Below are 21,919 nucleotides of genomic sequence, written 5' to 3' on the forward strand. Positions count from 1 at the left end.
ATAATACAATATATATGTTTAAATAAGTTTTCTTAACACGGACTGTTTTTCTTTCTTTCTTTCTTTCTTTTTTTCTTCTTTCGCCTATAATGGATTTATACGCTTATTATATTTGCATAAAACGTTTAGGTAATCATTAAACGCAGTTTTAATAAATGATTTACACGTACAACGATTTACATAGACTATAATTAGGTTATTAAGCGTCAGTACCAAAAGCGATTCAATGTTTTTTTTTCTTTTTTTTGCAAAGTTTATTTATCCCTAAGAGATATACAAAAGAAACATATTTTTTGTTTGTTTTGTGTATTTTTTTTGTTTGTTTTTTTTTTTTTAGTTTATAGTTTTAGTTCAGTTTAAGTTTAGTTTAGTTTAGTTTAGTTTTTTTTTTTGTTTATAATTATATCATTCTTTTGTAATAAGACAAGAAATTCTGTCATGATTTTCAATATTTGTTTTTATTAATTTCCATCAAATGGATACCTCTGAATCAGTACAATTCACTTTAACCAGCTATGTTAAAATTATGCACATCTGCAAATCAGTATTAAAATATTACAATTTTATATTTTACAGTATTCATCCTCTAGCTCCCTCTAAAACAGGTTTTTGTTCATATAATCATACAATTATTCATTACATGACAATGTATCAGGGGGGAAGATGAAGAGCTTTTTTTTTTTTATGTTGAGAAAAATGATGGCTAACTGCTGAGCCAAATCAAGGTGCAAGTCAGTCTGACTGTAGGAAAGCCTTTCTTTTTCTTAAAGTTGTATTTTTTTTTTATATATTCACTTCGCTTATTTGATCTGGTTAACAAATTCACAAAACAAGTGACCAGACCTATTTCATCTGCGTGCCACTTCATAGTTTGCACTAATTTCAATGATAAGGATCTGTACATACTAAGTTCTAGGAATGTTCAACATTACAAGAAACCACAATAATTTATTATAATACAGCCTGCAGTACACCAGATGACTCAAGGCAGTACAAAACACGCCCTCCTACTTTGCTTTCTCGAACAATTAAAGGAATTCAAATGGTTTGGATAGGATTTAAGTATTTCCTTTATTGACATAATGAATATGAGAGGGAGGATGACGATGGTAAGGGCAGGGGGACCACTTCTACGCGTTAGGAAAAAAAGAATAATAATAATAATAAAATAAAATAAAAATTACAATATTTGTCTACTTAAACAACTGCCATTTACGAAGTTCTCATCAAAATGAATAAAAAACATAAATCATCTTTACATATTTCTTGTTTTATAGTAAAACAATATAATCAAAGTCACTATACAAAGTAAAATTAGGGCATTTTTTTTCTCTATCCTGTGTTGTGTTGTGTAATCCTTCTCGGTAAATCGCGGTGTTGGTGGTTGCAGCACGGTCACGCAAATAAAATTTCGACTTTTTGTGCATACAACAACGAGCAGCACCCTCTCTGTAAGTTATAGGACGACTGTCGGAGTATACTGTCCTAATTTTGATTTGTAAAAGCTGTGAACTACATGTTTTTATCTCGATTCAAATTGCTTATAAACTACAAGGCTCAATCACGTGGCTTTAGTATCCACCATTAGTGAAAACTATCACACGTTGATGTGAATGTACGATATCGACGTTGTGTTTAAGTATACTTATTCTAATTACTTACAGCTATTCTTGACATATATAAAAATCAATTACACTCATACAAAGCAGCCCCATGCCCTACCTGAGAGAAATTTGATTTAAAGAAACGTTCTGTACAAGGATATACAATATTAGTCTCTTATATTCTGGCAGCAAATGAACTGAACTGATAAATTTCACAAAATCATTAGAGATTTTTTGTCAACAACGAGGCTAGTGAATCTTAATTTTTTTTTTTTTCTTGTCGTTACTAACTAAATTAGCTTTTAACATGATGTGGAGACAAAGTCAACAATGATTGAGCCCCTGCGCCTTCCATCTCACACAGAAAGTGGGCACCATCTTTTTTCACTTCTCTATGCTATGACACTTTACATGTTGCTAATCAATATGTTAAAATACAAATGTCATTCATACGATCTCCTTTCACATAGCGCATACACACAAGTTTTAAAATAATTATTATAAACGCGTGTATTTTCAATTATTATGTAAATAATTGGGGACTCATGGTTAGTTATTTGTTCTCCTAGTGGTGTAAGTACACTCACGCTAAGGTCAATGGTACGTACAGTAGGTGAGGTATGCTTTTAGGATCAAGGACACGGGGTGATAGATGACATTTTATCATGCAGCCGCTATTCATCGTCTTCCTTCCATTCTTCTTCACTGTCGCTTTTTACAGTATTTGCAGGTGGTGCTTCTACAACCACTGGTACGCCATCTTTCATTTTCTTTTTGTATGCTGTCATTTCCTGTTAAAAACATTTTTTTTAAATTAGTAACTTCTAAATTAACATCGTCACACCACACGCTAACGCCCGCCCTCCTTCCTTTCTTCCTTCAATCGTATTTTAATTATTATTCTTTCAAACTAGGACATATTTACTTGTAACTACTATATATGTTTACGTACTCTTTCATATCGAGCTTTATCCTCTTCTGCCATAGCCTCATATTTAGATTTGGTTTCGGGATCTACGTCCGACCATTTTTTACCTAATTCCTTAGCAATATCTCCTACACCATATTCAGGATTCAACATTTTCACTTTACCACGTTCATCGTTGCAGAACAAAAAGAAGGCAGACCTAAAAAGAACAAGAAAGAGAATGATATATCAAATCTTATGTTGCAATCTTTGAGAGAATCCCCCAACTTCCCCCCGCAATGAATAAGATTTTAAATACTCACAGTGATCGTTTAGGTGCATTGTGATCTTTAATATGTTTACGTTTCCTTCCTCTGCCCTTTTCTCCTTTAGGTGGCGTATAATTTTGCATCTCCGTATCGTATCTTTTCTTGTCTTTTTCTGCCATTTCGTGAAAACGTTTCTTTTCTTTGTCTGACATTGTCTGTAAAAGATAGGTAAACACATGTTTTCTAAAATCATACAAGTTTCTTAAAAAATAAAAATAATCTAAATTGTGTGTGTCAATACATTTATTATTTCCCCAATATCATCATTTTCTTTTCTTTAGACAAACTCTAAGTCGATACAATTGATTCTAATACATCCAAAATTGTAATTCTACATTAGTTGAAAGAAATATGTTGTTTTTTCTATGATTAAATCAAGCCAATTTAATTTTGCCTTCTATTATGAAATACATACGTGTATGCTAAATAGGAAAACTAGCCGTTTGTCGAGGTAGAAGAGAGGGGAATTGAAGGGTAGGGGATGAAAGAAGAAAGGGAGTAAACGTTCTCAGCTAAAGAAAAGTATATAGAAGGGGTAAGAGGAACGAGGGAGGAGTAGGGAAAGTGGGAGAGGGTAAAAGAGAAAGAGAACGCGAAGAAGGGGTGGAGACGAGAAAGAGAGAGAGAGAGAGAGGGGGAGAGAGGGAAGCAGGAAAAAAACGGAAGAGGTGGCACACGTTAGGGCTGGTCGATAGAATAGCGTAGGGTACGTGCCACGGTCCAAAGGGTCTTTCGACTGGCCGAGCTCTTTTACATTATTTAAAATAAAAAGCACAAGAGAATATAGAACCGACTTTTCTTTTCTTTACTTTATTTATTTTTATTTTTTTTTTTTAATTTTTTTTTTGTATTTTTTTGTCCGCTTCTTTTTACTAAAGAAACTAAATATGTTATTACGTAGCGCGTGACAAGAACAAGACAGTATTCTCTTTCTCTCTCTCTCCTTCTCTCTCTTTAATTAGTTATAAATTTTAAGTAGGAAAAAAAATTGTTTTTTTTTACCTATTATTTTTTTTTTCTTCTCAATATTTATTCACATATCGTAGAAGATATCATATAGAATTTAATTCATTAGCGTAGTACTTTACGGCGGCCATTAAAGCGTCGGCCATTAAAACGAAGTACGCGTATATGCATATATGCATATATATGTACTTCTCGGATAGGAAGAAAAAGATGGCGAACAAAAACGATTATAAACTCTTCTCAGCGTACACTCCTCCTCTCTCTCTTCAATCTTATTACCTTTTTTCTATATTTTTTTTTCTTTTTTTTTTTCGAAAAATAATCGAAACTTGGATGAAAAATTCTTTTCTGTCGCGCACGATATTGTAAAGGAGTAAGAAGTTGTTGACGAAAATTTATCTCGGGGTTTTTTGTCTACATATATAAATTTCTTTTCTTTCACGTTAAATTTGTGCGCATACTTTTACCATTTACTTAAAAAAAAAAACCCACGTTAATTTCATTAGAAAAAATAATAAGAGTATTGAGAAGTGGTCTTAAAATTATAGAAGTAATTTTTTTATTCAAAGTATTGAAAATAATCTTATTAGAATAATTTCTAGAAATGATTCGAAAAAAGAAAAGGATTATTATTTTTAAAAAGATAATAATTGTTGAGACTAATATATTATACCGAGTAAAAACTATATAAAGAAATAATAGTAAATTTTATTTGATACGGGGCATCGGCGCATCGTGAGCCAGGCCTGATGACTTTTATCTGCAAAGCCAAGACGACGACGAGGGTGCGCTGACCGATGCACCAGCTGCTGCGCTGCGGGTGCAAGGCCTCGAAGGAAAAGCACACGCTCTGGCTACGTAGTACGACGTTCTCTGAACTCTTTTCAAATAATAATCATCCGATAATACGAATATTGCTAAACGTTAAATACTCGATTTCAAAATCATACAATCGTTTCGAACTTTGAACATTTCGTGAGATTCTAATTCTTAAGAAACTCTCCCAAGACGAATATTTATTAATATTCATATATATATATAAATCGTACAACGCACTTAAATTATATTTACGTTATCAACTAAAGCGCGTAATACAATTTTTTTTCTTTTTCTTTTTTTTAAATCTAATCTGAATTTTGATTTGAATGGTATCATCACGTATACAACACATACACATACGCATGCATACGTATTTGCATTTATATTATAAGCATAAATGTAAATGTAAATCATTCGTCAAGCTCATAAATTTAAAAAAAAAAAAAAAAGAAAAGAAAATAAAATAAATAAATAAATATATAAAAAATGATGACACTAAACCAACTACGTTTCTTCTCTCCTCGATAAGAATAAAAAAAAAAACATTATTTCTATGAATATTTAACAACTCAGTTAAAACGTTATATTTGGTTTACACATACATATAAATGTTATTATTGTTAAATGTATGAGTGCGAGTGTGTATCGCAACTAATACTAACAATGATATCATTGACATGTTTTATAGATTGAATCTTCTTTTCTCTATACGTTTATTAAAATCGTTTGTTCAATAAATAGTTCAATGAAATGACTCGGTGAAAGATAATCCTATGTTTTTTTTTCAAGATAAAAAAATCTATATTTAAAAAGATATAAATGTAGTATTTTATAATTTAATCACGTGTATCAATTTGATTGTACATCCAATTTGATGTACTCTCAAAAAAAAGTATTTTTTTTTTGAAACGTTAATTTGAACAATCAATTTTACTTATTTTTCTTAATTATTGGAATACTTTTCGAATTCTAAAATTTCAAGCTTAAAATATCACATGGAAAAAGTTTCTACATGTAATTTAAAAAGAAAGAAAACAATTAATTCATTTTTATTCTACAATTTTGTAGGCATTTTCTCAGATAAAAAAAGATACTTCTCAGATACTAAGAAAGAGTTCAATTAAAGTGTTCTTTAAAAAAAAAATCTTATAAAAGAATAATTAATTGTTAATATCACCTAGGAACTTTTGGGTTATCGTTTAAAGTATCGTTAAAAAGATAAAATATTAACGACTTTAGAATTTGTAAGTCAATAATTGTGTTATCTCTTTAAAATTGAACTAACTAAATAACATTCGTATGTTTCTATTTTTTTTTATCTTTTTTTTAATTTATTCTTCTCTTTTCCTTTTTATTTTTATAATCGAATGAATGAAGAAGTGTGCTCTTAAATACTGTTCGATAATTAAATGACCTTTGCACCTATCAATAAAATCTCTGAATAATGTTTTAAAAAAGAAAAAAGAAAACAAAAAGATAACGGAAGAGATAGAGAAAGAATAACGAACGTATTTATCTACAAAGAAGATACAAATGATGATGGTGGGATGATCCGATTTAAAAAAAAAATCGTTCGGATTCTTCAACTTCTCTCATGAACACGCTCGAGTGTATCGATTTTCGAAGCGCACAACCCTTATCCGATAAAAATATCTCCTCATCGTTGTGATAGCACCAAAAGAGGGATAAAAAAGAAGAAAAAAATAAAAAAAAAAGAAAATCAAGAAAAAGAGAGGCCAATAAGAAGGAAATCCGATATAAGTTTGTTTCCATATTAAAAATACTATACAAATAATAATTACATTTTTTATAATATATATATATAAATAAATAATCCAATCATCAAAATAATATTTTTTAATCTTTTTATAACACATAATCTATGACTTGACTATTATCTTGAAAATAATTTCTAAGAAAAGAAGAAGAAAAATAAAACAAGATGGATTCCTATATTTAAAAATATTACAACGAATCAAATAATTTTCTCGATATTTATATATATATATATATTGTTAATTTATTTATTTGATTAAAGGATAGAAATATTTTCTATGTTTTTAAATCGTCGTATAAGATATATATAACTAGACTATTATCTTGAAAATACTTTTGTAGAGAGGAGGGGAAAGAAAAAAAAAATTAAATGAAATAAAAATAATAAGATAGAAGACAAGCTGAAATTCTTTTAGTATTATTATTCTGGATAAAGGACTAAATTCCAGGTGAATTATCAGAAATTCTCATCTCGATTACAAGACTTCTTTAAACTTCGCGTTAAGTAGAGCGGGACCTGTTGAATATACTCGATATCTATTGAATTCTACGAGAAAGTTTCTGATTGCAAGAAGTAGAAGTAGAAGTAGAAGTGGAAAAAGAAAAGAAAAGAAAAAGAAGATGAAAGATACTTGAACATCCAAAAAACGGACATCATCACACCAGCAAACTGAAAGAATGTTTTGTCAAGATTAATAAAAGTAAGTTGAAAAAGAAAAAAAAGAAGCTACCAATGTCATCACGTATAGTACTACTAGTACCTAGTACTATCAAGGTTAATCATTTTTAAAGGTAAAACACTAGTTATGTTTCGAGTTATTCTCACGAAAGACACATATAATCGATAAAATATGTACAACAGTAAATACCTAAGTGAGTGCCAGACGTAGATATAAAAGTAAATGTGAAACGTAACAATATATATCATGTTTTATGCATATAAACTTCATAAAGGATATACCAACAAAAGTTCTATAAAAGTCCCTAGGATAATTTTTGAAATTCTTATAAAGATTAATTTTGTAAAAAAAAAAAATTTCTTAAAGTATACCAATTTAACAATCCGAGAAAGAAACTTATACTTGAAAAAAAGAAAACAACAATTGTGTATAATTTTTCAATTATCGAAGTACGAAACTTTTGAACAATCTAAATACGCGTATTTTATTCTCACGAATACGAATTTTCGATATATTGTAATTCAACGAACACGCGTAATATTCCATAGAACCGACTTCTTCACAAATTCGATTGAAAAGGAAATGAGAGAGAGTTACTACTACTACCACTGCCAATTTATCAACTATGAATATATTTCATGGCTCGAAATTTGTAAAATGAAATAAAAACAGTAAAGTTCGATTATTCTTCATATATAAAATATGATGAACGCGTTTTCCTTCTATATATGCTGAAGTTTTTGCCATTTCTCTCTTTAACCTCGTTTCATTCGTGTATCATTCGATGAATTTTGTCGATGTTATCGATGGTGGTGGTCGCAATTGTTGGCTGTCCCTTTACGCTCATCATCAACCAAGCTGGTACGACCACGTTTAAATTCACCTGCTCGTATTTTTTTTTCTTCTTTTTCTTTTTATTACATTGCTAAACGACAGAGAGAGGTAGAACATTCTCCGTAAAAAGAAAAAGAGAGAAAAAAAAAAGAAGCGTCCACCAACACAACTCAACGGCTTACATTCGCGCGCATGCGTTTTGACTTTTATTAAATGCAAGAATTTTATTAACTACAGGATATGTTCGATTATTTTCTCTTTTTTTTTTCCTTTTTTGCTTTTATATAAAAATTCTGACGTGAATTGAGAACAAAAATATGACTTTAATCAAACGACAATTGAATTTTTCAAAATGGCTGACACACTTTGTTCCTAAGTGTTCTTTCGATCGAAATATATTCCATTCATTATTGTTATTAATTATAGTACATAGAAATAGTTTTTACAATAACTGATGCAATTTTCCGGTTTTGGTTGAAAACTTTTCTAACGGTACACCCTTTTTTTTCTTTTCGTAATAACTAACCGAGCCAATAAAAATATTCTCAGGAAAATAAACGGTTGTTACAGTAATACAGGTACGAAGAAAAAGAAAAAGAAAAAGAAAAAGAATAATAATAATAAGAAGAAGAAGAAGAAAAAGGGATCGACATGAAAAATTGGTGAAGAAAGGGTGTGGTGTGTGTCCTGCGTGTTATGCGTTTGGCCACGCCAACCAGAGAAAGCAATTTCTTCTTCAACGAGCAAAAACTTGTTCGTTATCGTGACTTCGTGAAAAATTTAAAAGAGAAACCCTTTCAAATATTTATCATCGTTATCTCCAATTCCAAATTGCTCGTTCGTAAATTGATGAAATAAATACGTGAATATAATATAATAAGATATAAAAAGTCCCTAGTCGGACAGCAGAAAGTTACTAGACGATTTAAAAAATTCATTATTTTATTTTGAGATTTGTTTAAGCTTGCAATTAGTCTAGCAAATTAAATTTTATATACATATATATATATATATATATAAAGAGGGATATGTAAGCGATTTGTAAAATCATCTAGGAACTTTTGACTAAACCAGGGTTATGAAAAAAAAAGAAACAAACAAATAAGAAAAAAAAAACTATGGACAAAGGTGCAAGAAGAAGAAAGCTACCGTATAAATTTTCCCAGTAACTATAGAAATAAATTTGTAAATGCCAGGTCGTACACGCATTCGTCGGAATTTCAAAAGACAATAGGGTGGGGGGGAGCAAGAGAGAGAGAGAGAGAGAGAACAAAAAAGAGATATCAAAATTCACGCGTTTCGAAAAAAGTTTCATACGAATTACGATATACATATACTCGAATAAAACTACACATGGGTGATCAGTTGAAAAAAGTCCTTCACTCTGTATGTTGTTTAATTCAATATCTCTCTAGTGGGGTATTTTAAACATGCTAAAAGTTGAACTTCTCTCATTCCGGCTATAATGCTCAATGCTATCTCGGAGCTGAGAACAAGAATTCCAGAGTAACATTCCTCCACGGTCGAGATCCCATATTTATATCTATTTAAAACTGGTTTCTTGCTGAATAGCGTTGGGCAAGACCAGAAAACGTAGCAATTCTCCTCCCAGATGATAATATGCAAAGAAAAATTACGTGAATTTGTTTTTTCTCTCTCTCTAAATCCAAAGAAAAAATAAAGAGAAAAAGGAACGAACGAAGATTTAGGGTTGCGGGGAGGGGGATGATGTGACAGAGTTTCCGGGGGAAGGGGAAGCAGAAATTTTTACGATTAAAAAAAAAGAAAATAGACGGCTTTCTGCTACTAATGTTTCTCTTTTGAAAAAAAGGGGGGATGAAGTAATGAAGAAGAATATAAATCAAAAAGTTTTCCCCTTACCTTCCACCTATTCGCGCATCTCTTTGAAAATTCGCGAAATATGATTTTTTCTTCGGGATGTTTCTTCTTGTGTTCCTGTCGACATGTCTGCACGAAGAACGCGTATGCGGTCATTCGTCCCCTTGGCTTGGAGTCCTTTCCCCTAGGCATGTTGTCCCGTTGCAGACCTTGAGCGTTATTTTGTTGCAAATTATTCTGCTGCGGTAACTGCTGTATTTGATGCTGCAAAAGTCAAATCAATGAAATATTATATTAATTTAATTGTTTTACTTACACGTCTTTTATACACAGCCATATATCTAAATTTATATTTTATTTACGATTTTCTTATTAACTACGTGAAGAACGTAAGGATCGTTTGTGAAAGGAAAAAAAAAAAAGAAAAAAAAAATAAAGTTACGTAACGAGTTTTCATATAATAAGAAAAAAACATAAAAGAAAGAGAGAAAGATGAAAAAGAAAAAAAAGAAACAACATTAGCATATCGATGAAACTGGTATTTTTTCTAATACCTGTTATGTAATTATAATTCAAATTAAAAAAAAAAAAAAAAAAAGAAAAGAAAATAAAGAGAGGAAAACCATTAGCAACATCGAACGGTTTTACACTTTACATAATGTAAATATATAAATATTATATACATATAAGCATATACGTTATGTTTGAATGTAGTCTCACCCAAGATTACCTCATGTTGCTTACATGTACTACGTTATCTTAGTTAATCGCAACATATGCATATAAGATATGTTTACAATGTGCAATAAGAAAACATGAAAACGTTTTATCGAACTAGTTAACTTTTCATGGCAAGAAAAAAAATCGTTTGCGACATTTTGTGCTTCGTTGAGCGAATGAGAGAATAAAGAGAATGAAAAACTAAATCGACCTAAAAAAAAAAAAGAAATGAACAAAAATGAAAATTATGATACAACGAAATCTCATTTCGAAAAGGGAATTACATTCTATCCACGCACACACATACACATTGATACCATACATATACGCGTATATTTAAGATAAATATATTACCAAAATCGTAAGAAATTATTGGAACATATTTCTTCGAATATAAAACTGACATGAATTATTGTCTTCTTGGCATTCCACGAACGGTTCTATGAAAATGGAAGAAATATGTAAGAGAAACGTATGCGTAGCGTGTATTCTTCTTTTTCTTCCTAGGGATGCTGCTACTGCTACTGCTACTGCTACTGCTGCTCTGCTGCTGCTTTTGCTTGCTCTCTTTTCCTAACAAAGTAAATCTCATCGGAATTTGTTTTCATTCCGTGTTACGGCTGCCGGTAGAGATGATAACAGGCTTTCAAACTTTTCCTTAGTTCATAGTATATACGTATGTACTATATATACATATATATACACACATACACATATGTGTGTGTATATATATATATAAATATACATATGTGAATTTAGTTTAATAGACGTGTGTATATGTATAACTTTTCCATCGTGAGAAACTAACAAAATGTTTTGGATGAAAATACATGTGTCGGGCAATAATTTACTGACGAGTTTTCTCCCATCTGATAATAAATACATATAGGAATATAAATAAATATATATATATATGTGTATATATGTATGTATCCGTTTATAAAGTAAATGGCAAAAAAAGGAAAACAAAAATAATAGGAAATAACGGGAAATATCGTGCCGTATATCTTCATCTCCATCAGTGTTTTTTTTCAAAATTAAAACAAAATTAAAATTGACGTTGAAAATGATTTTGTTTAGAATAAAAATGCTTTACTTAATTAACAGTGTCATATATAAACAGAATATAAAAGGTTCCTATTTATTTTCAAGAGTTTATTTCCTCTCCCACTCTTCAAATACCATAAAGAAAATAATTTAAAAAAATAAAGATGGACGACGTTTTTTTAGAATATCTTTTTTTTTTTATCTAGAAAAATAAAATTCTCAAGTTGATAATCAATATCGTGTAAATACAACATGAAAAGATTCTTTCCTTTCGGAGTAAATATCTTTCTCCCCTTCCTTCAAAATTCCATGAAAAAATAATTAAAAGAAAATAAAATTCTCAAGTTAATAACTATATTGGATAAAACATAACCTATAAGATTCTTCTTTCCCTTCAAAGAAATTCCTTCAATATCGTAAAAAATAATGAAAGATAATTAAATAAATAAAATTAGACGTTTTTACGGAATATCTTTTCTAGAATATTTTTTCTAGAAAAAATAATTAAGGAAGTTAAACAAAAAATATTAAACGTAAAATAATTCATTTCTATGAAAAAAAAAAAAAGCAGCCTCCATTTTTCCATCGATCGGAATGAAAAAATAATTGAAAAGAAAAAAGAGAAAGAAAGAAAGAAAGAAAGAAAGAAAGAAAAAAAAAAAAAAAAAAGAAAAGTTATCATCTTTAATAAATTAGTGCTACGAAAGAAGAAGGCCCTAACGAAAAAATGTATGTTACAAACAGGCTAGTAGTGTGAATAGTGTTAGTCTGAGCACCAACCAAGAGCAGGTGCGGTCTAGTCCGATCGATGATGCAATCGGGAGGTGCGATGGAGGTGCGATGGGAACTTGGAACGAGGCTACGTGTATGTGCGCACGTATCTGTGTGTGTGTGTGTGTGTGCTGCCCAAAAACCGATTTTAAAAAAGCGCGCGCGCGCGCATGGAAAAGATAAAAAGACAAACGATACGAAACAAGGAAAAAAAATAAATTACTTTTCTCTTTCCCTTTTCCTTCTCCTTTACCTTCCTTCCTCCCACCCCCCTAACACCCCTCCGATCAAAGCTCTCTTCCGTCCTTTTTCTTTCTTTTTTTTTCTCCCACTTTAACGCGCATGACGATCGTCACATTTTAATATCGACGACGTCATGCACGCGAGGAAGGGGGAATGAAAGGGGGGAGGGAGGCGTCGTACACACAAAACTGTATAATATTTACGACCGATAAAAAAAAAAAAGAAAAAAAAATACTTTATCTAATATCTTTCCTTCCATCATCGGATAAAAAGTAAAAAGATCTAATTTCAAAATTCCCTTCCAGCTCAGTTTTTGTCGTCGTCGTCGTCGTCATAGTCTTCTTTTCCTCTAGTTTTTTTTTTTTTTTTAAATGCGGTTCAAAGATAAAGACAAAAAATAAAAAAGAATTGTCACTTTTATCTGAACAAATTTTGCAATTATCTTTTATCGAATTTATCAAGTCAACAATTTCACCAAATTGTAGTAACCTTATTTAGAATTCATGATATTATATATACATATATACCGGGTGAACGTTAAAAATTTCTAGGTTATTTTATGAAAATTATTGTTTAAAAATCCTTTTTTTTTTTTCCCCAGTTATTCCAATTACGATGTATATGCATACAATAACTTTAGACGCGATAAGAAAAAAGATTATAAAATAAATGGAAAAAAAGAGAAAGAAAGAAAGGAAGAAAGAAGAAACAAGATTAAAAAAGAACGGAGCGAAGAAAATTCATTACTTCGTTATCTTTCATAATTTATCACGTTTCGTAGAAATTCGAACGTGGGGTATATATCTAACAAGAGTACCTCCTCCTTCTCCTCCTCCTCCTCTCCACCTTCCTTTACCGAAAGTCTATTTATGATTAATAGTAGTTCGGTCTAGAAGCCATTTGTTTCATGGTTATCCTATAAAAGTTACCTAAAATAAATATAAGATAGTATGTTATCGTCATTTGAGAAGAAGCTAAAGTTTCAAGAGATCTTCATACTAATATTCTTTTTTTTTTCTTTTGTACATGTTGTGTCTCATATAAAAAAAGAAAATAGAAAAAAAAATGGTAGAAGCTTATGAAATGATATAAATATATTTATATATATATATATATATAAATATAAATAAATATGTATTCATGTATGTGCTGCTGTAAGGAATTGTCACATATCTCAAACTTCAATGATCTAAATTTACGTCTTGATCTGATGAGTGTAAACACAATCGGTTAGATTGAGACGGCCTCGTTTGCCGCTAAATAAGAGGCGTGAATAGGTTCCATTGTTATAAGTGTATACGATTCTCACGTTTGATGTTTATCGCGTATGACATTCCGTTGATGTTTTGATTAGAATAATACTAGTATTACTTATTCAAATCTTATATATATCAAATATAATATATAATATATATATATAATAATATTATACACAAAAGAAAATATGTTTACTTAATTTTGTTGAATTAAAATTTCTAAATTTTACCCTTTGCACAAACACACTCTCAATGGTTCTCCGAAACAGAGAGACATTTTTAATTAAATTGAAATAATTTGCAATTAACTAAACAATGACAAGAAGAAAATATCCATTTAATCTTTGAATAAATTGCGAATTAAAATTTTCCAAGAAATTATTGCGTATCTATTGGTACAATTTGAATAAAACAATCTGCTTCGAGTGCAAAGAGTTCATCAATCACCTGTAAAATAACACATGGTAAGACATATTTCAATCATGTATATATATATATATATATAAATTTATCTACACATTGTATCTTGGATAAAATCTAGATAATTAAATGCTGGTAGAAAAGAAATTACGATTTGAAAGAAAAGAATCTTTTTCTTTTTTGTATATTTCAATATATATCCTGAAAAATATTTTTCCATTAGATTCTAAGCTGCTGCTGTTTTGAGCTTCGAAAAAACACACTTGGATAAACAATTTGTATTTTTCTTTCTTATTCTTTATTTGGAAAAAAAAAAAAAAAAAAAAAAAAATTCCTAACGATCCGTGATCCGATCAAGTGTAAAAAAAAAATACCATTCGCATGTATATATAAACGGCATTTATATTATTGTCGTGTTAGTAAATAACTTAACGACAATAATTCAATGACGATCGTTTCTAAGAAATATTCTAGAACGTAGACGACAAAGAGAATGAAACGTAAGATCATCATCTTCCCCACCACTATTATCAAAACACACACACACACAGACACACAGAAGAATTAAATATGAATTAAAGTATGAATGATCGGATAACGAACGATGATATAATAATGAAAATACGAAATGAAAGATTACTATGATGAGGAACGATACGTCATAATAGAAAATGAAGAAACAATAGAAAAGATAGAAAAAAAAAAAAGATAAAACTTGTATCAAATATTCGAAAATTTTGTTCTTTTTTTCTACACACCCACACCATCTCATCATCAACAACATAAAAACCGTGTTGTTGAAAAAGAGAATTATTTTGGTTGAATTTTAGAAAAATTCTTTTGTCTCTCTATAATATTTGATATCCTTGAGAGAATGTGTGTTGAATTTATTAGATATAAATTTACGGGGATAAAAATAACACACGCGCGAATATATAAACGCGTATAAAGAAAAATACTACTCCACACTGACGTAATTTTCTTCTTAAAACCGATATATAAAGTTAGATAAATTCGTCATTTCTTCAAGAGATTTTTCCTTGTTATTATAAGCTCTTCTATCCTAGCTTAGGAAAGTATAGGAAGAATAAACTAGTCTTCGATCGAGCAAAGTACCGTTATGGAAAGAGACTGAGAGAGACCCCAATGTTTCCTTTACGTGGAATATATTCTTGCCATATGTTATTTCACGGGTGAATGATTTAAAGTAAAAAAAATGAAAAGGAAAAAAGAAAAAAGAAAAAAGAAAAGAAAATTCATTGAAAATAATTAAATGAAAAAGAATTCAATTCAAATAAAAATAAGAGAATAATAATTCCTAATATTCTTATAATTAAATTACTCCAAATTATTTTTTGAAGTAAAACTATGAGGAAAAAAGTTTATAAAATAAAATGAATTTTTTAACATACTTTCATATCCTATATTTCTCTTCTTCCTTCTCTCCAAATAATATTTAATTTATGATTTAACATTAAAAAAAAAATAAATATCTATATTATAATTGTATTTTACTTAAATCTGAAAACCTGGAAATATTTTCAGAATTAGTAGGGGAATTCATTTCTATAGAAATATTCCTAAAAAGTTTTATTAACGTTTTTTTTTTTCTTCTATTGTTCCTGACGAGGTTAAGAAAAACTACAGAGAGAAAAAAATGAAAGAAAAGAATAAAAAAAACAGTTTACTTTGCACAATTGGGAATATCAAGCGCGTTTTTAAATTTAGTTTTTTTTTTTGTAAGTTTTTCTTTCGACGAGAAATCATTTTCTTTTTCTTTTTTTTCCTTTATCGTTACACAATGCATGGTAATTAATAATAATCCTGTCGTATTCGGAGCAATGGGAGAAGTATATATATATATAAGTATAACTTTCACGAAAATTTATTTATTCCGTCAAAATTCTAACCAAACTTTTATCGCATTTCTTTCCCTCTCTTTCTTACCTGCACAGCACGTTAACACTTTTTCTTTCCGATCCTCCAATCGCTACGTATTTCAAAAGCAAAAAGTACAAACAAAAAATGTTTTCGGTTAACGGACAATTTTCTTTTTTCTTTTTTGATCTAAAAAGAAAAAAAGTAGAGGAGGAGGAAGGAGGAGAAACTTTTACGTACCTTCGTCAATAAAAATAAGAGAAAATAATATGAAATACAGAATAACTGTATTTTTAGAGTGAAATTAAAAATGTAATACGTAACGCGAATATACGTAACTTGTTAAAAATTTGGTTGAAATATAATTGAGGTTAGAATTTTACACAAAAAAAAAAAAAAAAAGAAAAACCATTTATCTTCCATTTACGTAACACCGGAAACTGACGATCAGAGAATTTGAAAAAAGAAAAAAAAAAGAAAAAGGAAAAAAGAAATATGAGTCACACAAGAGGTTAAAAAATACGAAACGCGTTAGCACGAAATACTATAAGCTCGTGATGCACACATTTTCGGAGTTAATAAGTAAATCTTCGTGTGTGTGTGTGTGTGTGTGTGTAAAAGAAAATTGTAAATTACGGTAAGCGTGTAATTTTGGAAAATGGCGCGTCTGAACCCGTCGTCATATTTCTACGATCTATTAAAACTTTTATTATCGAGAAAAAAAAAAAGAACTTATTATTTTGCAGTCACGATATTCTTCTACCAAAAGATTGCTTAAAACAATTATGTTTATACTTATAAATTATAAATATACACATATACGTGTGTGTGTGTGTGTGTGTGTGCGCGCGCGCGCGCGCGCGCGTGCGTGTAATAGGAAGAAAATTCGCAAAGCGCAAGCTTTAAGGCGCAACGCAATATGTGAGAGGCACCGACTCGAAAGCTTCCCAGGCGCTTAATTATAGTAGAAAAAACGCGTCACCGTTCGACGAACTAACACAAAGCCGATTCGTAGTATCAGTTTAATCGAAAATCGATTATTCGAGTACGCGGGTCACTCTCTCTTCAATAATCTCATTTTCTATTATCGCGTGGTAAAATAACCTAAGAAGAGACAAGGAAAAAAGAAAAGAATATGAAGTTAACTTAAACAACAAAGAAAAGAAATGGAAGGTGGGGGTGGGGGGTTGAGAGAGAAAAAAAAGGAACCTGTAAAAATGTTAAACGTTAAGAAATAAAAATAAATCGAATTTTTTGAAGAAGAAAAAAAAACCCTTCAAAAACGAATCGAACGTAAAACGTTAGTTATCAACAATAATAAAACAATGGCGAAACACCACCAATCACCCCGTTGTTTAAAAAGTTTAACGATGAACGTTGGATGTTAATACTATCGATAGAGGAGGAGGTGGAGGACGAGGAGGAGGTGGTGGTAGTGGTGGTGGTGTTAGTTACCAAGCCTCTCCTCTCTCAAGCAGCAACCTCTTTCTCTCCGGAGAGCACCATAGCGCCTAAACAAACCAGTTTTCCAACGACGACAGTAACTACCGAGAGCCTCCCTCACGATCCTTTTTACGATCGGAATCTCGCGCGACTTGCTCGAAAGCGGGTGTTTTATAATGAAAAGAAAAAAAAAAATGTCGAGAACAAAGGAAGAAAAAAAAAAGAAAAAATAACTTCGAAAAAGGAAAAAGGTTAAAGATATTGAAAATAATCTTATCTACCCACGGTTGTAAGAAATACGATCGTGGGAAATATTATTGGAAAGAGACCCAATGATAACGAACGAAACTAACGAAAAATGTTGAAAAAGTAACGCACAGAAAACGTATAAAGAGCCAGAGGGTTTGGAAGCATGGTGGGTAATAACAGCGACGTTGGGAAACTCACGGAGAAAGAAAGAAAGAAAGGAAGAGAAAGAACGGGAGAGAGAGAGAGAGAGAAGGAGAAAAGCTTCGGTTGTGAAGCTACGAGAAGCGGGCGATCGATCGAACAAGCGAGCGACTAGCGAACGACGAGCGAGTGAGCAAGCGAATGAACGAACGAACGAACGAACGAACGAAAGAACGAGCCAACTAACGAATGAACTAAAAGAGCATGCGAGATTTTATGCGTATTTTCGCTACGATCGATCACGCGTGAAGCCTCCCCCCTAACTTTAATATTTCTTTCTTTATCGCAAAAAATATAGTAGTGGTGAACGAGAAAAAGAGACATGGAAGGAAGAAAGAGAAGAATGAAAAGATGAAAATGAGAGGGGCGAATAGAAGAGAAGTTGATTAGATGATACAGGATGAAAAATAGCGTAGGGTAGGATGAAAGATAGCGTAGGGTAAGATGAAAGGGAAGGAAGGAAGAAAGGAAGCAAGAAAGGAAAGAAGAAAGGAAAGAAGAAAGGAAGGAAGAAAAGAGGGAGAAAGAGCGTGCGTGAAACGACGATGTATAGAGTCGATCGTTGTAGAAGAAGAAGAGAAGAAGAAGAGAAGAAGACGCGATCGTCGAACATACCGGCGACATGACGGGGGGCGTAGATGTTTGCGTGGTAATCGAGGATAGATGCTGTTGCTGCTGCGACTGCAACTGTTGATGGAGGTTGTTCTGTGCGGCCGCGTCCATAACACCGCCTGTAGTATACCACCACTGTACGCCGGGCGGTGGCGCGGACGGAGTGCCAGGTACGCCACCGCCGCCCGATCCGGGAGCGTTGCCTAGTCTGAAGTCGTAACCACCCCTCATGCAGGAGCCAACAGGCGTCGACGTCGAGACCGGGCTCGACTGCGTACCGGTCGTAGCCGGATTTTGAAAGCTGGATGCCATTTTGTAGGAGAAAAGCTGCTGCGTCCCCGCCGCAGTACTCCTGACTATGTCCTGCTGTTGTTGGTGCTGCTGTTGCTGATGGTGTTGCTGCTGCTGCTGCTGTTGTTGCTGTGCTTGCTGTTGCTGTTGTTGATTAAGCTGCTGTTGTTGATTCATCAGATGCTGATGAAGATTTTGTTGTTGCTGTTGTGCTTGCTGCTGCTGTTGCTGCTGCTCGGCAGCAGAGACTGCGTTCATGCCGGAAGGCCACCAAGGGGCACCACCAGATCCATCCTCGCGGTTTCCAGGGTTGGCCGAAGCCCAGCCACCGGTTACGCGGTGGTGATCCGACATTTCGTACGCGCGTACACGTACGCGGCTCCTACGTTACGTCCTCTTCCTCCACCTCCTCCCCCACCTTCACTCCTCCTCCACCTCCACCTCCACTACCTCCACCTTCTCCTCTTCGTACCTTCGTAGTTTATCCAGCTACGACTACCACCGGTACACAGACGAGGACTACTACGACGGCGACGACGTCGACGACGAGGACTACGTCGACGAGTACGATGACTACGACAACGACAACGACAACGAGGGTGAGAGAGAAAGGAAGATACGGGTACAACCGGCAGCAGCGGCAGCGGTGGCGACGGCGGTGGCGACGACGAGAGGTTACTCACGACGCGCACACACACGCACACGCGTGCGCGCGAGCGAGACCGGGCACGCTCGCGCTCTCTCGCGAGAGAAGGTACCTCGTCCACGCGCGCACCCTCACATCCGTACGGTATTACTAGCCGGCTCTTCGTTCTTTTCCTCCTCGTCGTCGTCCTTATCCTTTTTTTCCACCTTCTTTTCGGATTTGGCTGCGGCGTCGACGACGTCGTGGACGCGCGCTTTCGTTCTACGATACCCGCCGACGACGCGCGACTACTACTACTACTTTCTTCCTTTCAATTCTTTTCTCTTTTTCTTTCTCTAGCTCTCGCTTTATTTCTCTATCTTTTCTTCTTTATATATAACGCATGAATATATACCTTTCCGTCTATTTCTTCCGTGATTGTATCACTGAAGCAAATAACACACTGTTGTGCGTGCTTCTTTTTCCTTCTTTATTGTCTTGTTCACTCCCCTTGGAAGTTGTACTTCTATCTCTCTCTTTCTTTAGTCGTCCACCTGGCGCACACAGCACACAATATACGCGATGTATCACCAGGTATATGAATGCGCTCTTGTTGTAACCGCGAGTGTTTGGGCGCGCGCGCGCTCGACGCTTCGGAGCGCTTTACTACGCACGGAGTAAAGGCTTCGTGGCACGCGCGGTATACACTTGGAATACGTTCTCTCAACTCGACGCTATGCTCGACCGTTCGTCGTCGTTCGTTGGCTACAGCTCCGTGGTGGGTTAGGTACGGTGGTGGCGGTGGCGGCGGCACCAGCACCAAGGCAATGCTGCTGGAAGCAGCCGTGCGGGACGAAAGGGGAAGCAGCTGAGGGGTAGGGGATACACGACGGCCGGCCGGCGAACCAGGGAAGGCTCGCTCTCTCTTTCTCTCTTCTCCCCTTCTCTCGTTATAGCTCTTTCTTTTTTCCTCTAGTCCCCCACCACCATCGTGAACGGTGGTACGACACCCGTGTGCCTCTCACCCTCTCTCGCTCTCTCTCTCTTTTCTCGCTGCCTTGCCCGACGTCGATCGTTCGGTCTTTCTCGGCTTTTCTCGTTCCTTCTCTTCTAGCCCGAATCTGCCTCAACGTCGCTGCTCAACGCGACTCTACGACTGCTGCGGCGGCGGTGGCGGTGGCGGCGACGGCGACGACGCGACGACGACGAAACGTTCGTCGTAGCGGCGTCTCTTCTTCTTCTTCTTTTTCTTTCTTTCTATTCCTTTCTAACGCTAACCAAGCGCATTCGTTAATTTTTCTAATCACCGCTACCGACGACGACGACGACACTCCTATTACCACATCTATGCTCGCTATATCCAAACTCCATTGTTCTATCAGCTTTCGCGAACATACTTTGCTTCGTAGTTCTTTCTTTGTTTCTTTAACCTCTCCCTCCCCCCACCAGCCCTCTCTCTTTCTCTCTCGCTCTTTTTTCCGACTCAAACGATCGCGCTTTCTCTTTCCCTCTCTCCTAAACGAATGAAATCCTTCGATCTTTCTCTCGTGCGCCTACGCGCAGCAGCAACAGCAACAGCAGCACCAACGGCGACAACGCCGACGACGAAGACGACGAGGATGAAGACGACGAAGTAACGACGACAACGCCGTGCGTAAAAGCGCGCGCGACGTTCTACCGCGACGCGAGCCGTGATACCGATGGCGGCCACTGAGGAGTCGTAAACGCTCCTCGTGGAACACGCTAATGGTCCGCTCGCATGGAGAAGAAAGCGTGACTCTCTGAAGAAAGAGAGAAAGAAAGCAAGAAAGATAGAGAGATCTTTTGGATAGCTTTTATCGTCGCATTAAGCTCGCGTGTTCGATTTCGCACACAGAGGACACGGAAGAGAACAACCTGACGAGGTCCGGCCCGGTCGAACGTTCGTTCGTTCGTTTCGTCTCTCTCTCTCTCTCTCTCTTTCTTTCTCCTTTCCTCCCTTCTACTCCTTCCACTTCGCCATACGCGTCGATCCGTCTCTTTCTCTCTCTTTCTCTCTCTTTCGCTTTCACACGAGGTTAGCCTTCTTTCTAGCGGGCAGCGTTGAACTTGCGCGACGTTGCCAAGCCACGCTTTCACCCGCTCCCTCACAAAGGAGGGCCAGGACGCTTCGGCCAATCGGGATGCTTGATTTGGCCGGTGGGGATGGCGGGAGACTACCGGCATCGACGCCGAGTCAACGTCGCCTTCTCTCTTTCGTTCGTTTCCTTCGTGAAGAATACGAGAGTTATGGCTCGTAGATCCCCCCCTTCTACTAACGTAGAGGGGCGGATGACTGCCTTCTCTACCCTTGAAACTCGAGGTCAACTTTTAGGCGGAGAAAAGAGTACGAGCGCGACCGAGGGACAGAGATAGATATGAAAGAGAAAG

At 34.4% G+C, this 21,919-nt stretch overlaps 1 protein-coding gene across 1 annotated transcript; it reads right to left on the reverse strand.

The window, feature by feature from the left end:
* Positions 1–439: 439 nt before the first annotated feature.
* On the reverse strand, positions 440–21,449 carry LOC122517175 (high mobility group protein DSP1-like). Its single transcript, XM_043635595.1, has 5 exons — positions 18,598–21,449; positions 9,797–10,018; positions 2,835–2,995; positions 2,557–2,731; positions 440–2,395 (listed from the first exon to the last, which is right to left on the reverse strand). The coding sequence occupies exons 1-5, from the start codon at positions 19,237–19,239 to the stop codon at positions 2,279–2,281; spliced, it is 1,317 nt and encodes a 438-aa protein (XP_043491530.1). The 5' UTR covers positions 19,240–21,449; the 3' UTR covers positions 440–2,278.
* Between the last annotated feature and the right edge of the window lie 470 nt (positions 21,450–21,919).

Source organism: Polistes fuscatus, unplaced genomic scaffold (genome assembly GCF_010416935.1).
Source record: "Polistes fuscatus isolate 324 unplaced genomic scaffold, CU_Pfus_HIC Scaffold1, whole genome shotgun sequence".
NCBI lineage: Eukaryota > Metazoa > Arthropoda > Insecta > Hymenoptera > Vespidae > Polistes > Polistes fuscatus.

What these genes read in the sequence shown, in the direction of transcription:
- LOC122517175 (XM_043635595.1), bottom strand. Translation starts at nt 19,239, where the DNA reads ATGTCGGATCACCACCGCGTAACCGGTGGCTGGGCTTCGGCCAACCCT. An exon ending in GATGCGCGAATAGGTGGAAG is followed by an intron (nt 2,996 to 9,796) that starts GTAAGGGGAAAA and finishes TATCTTTTACAG; the next exon opens with ACAATGTCAGACAAAGAAAA. An exon ending in ATAAAGCTCGATATGAAAGA is followed by an intron (nt 2,396 to 2,556) that starts GTACGTAAACAT and finishes TGTTTTTAACAG; the next exon opens with GAAATGACAGCATACAAAAA.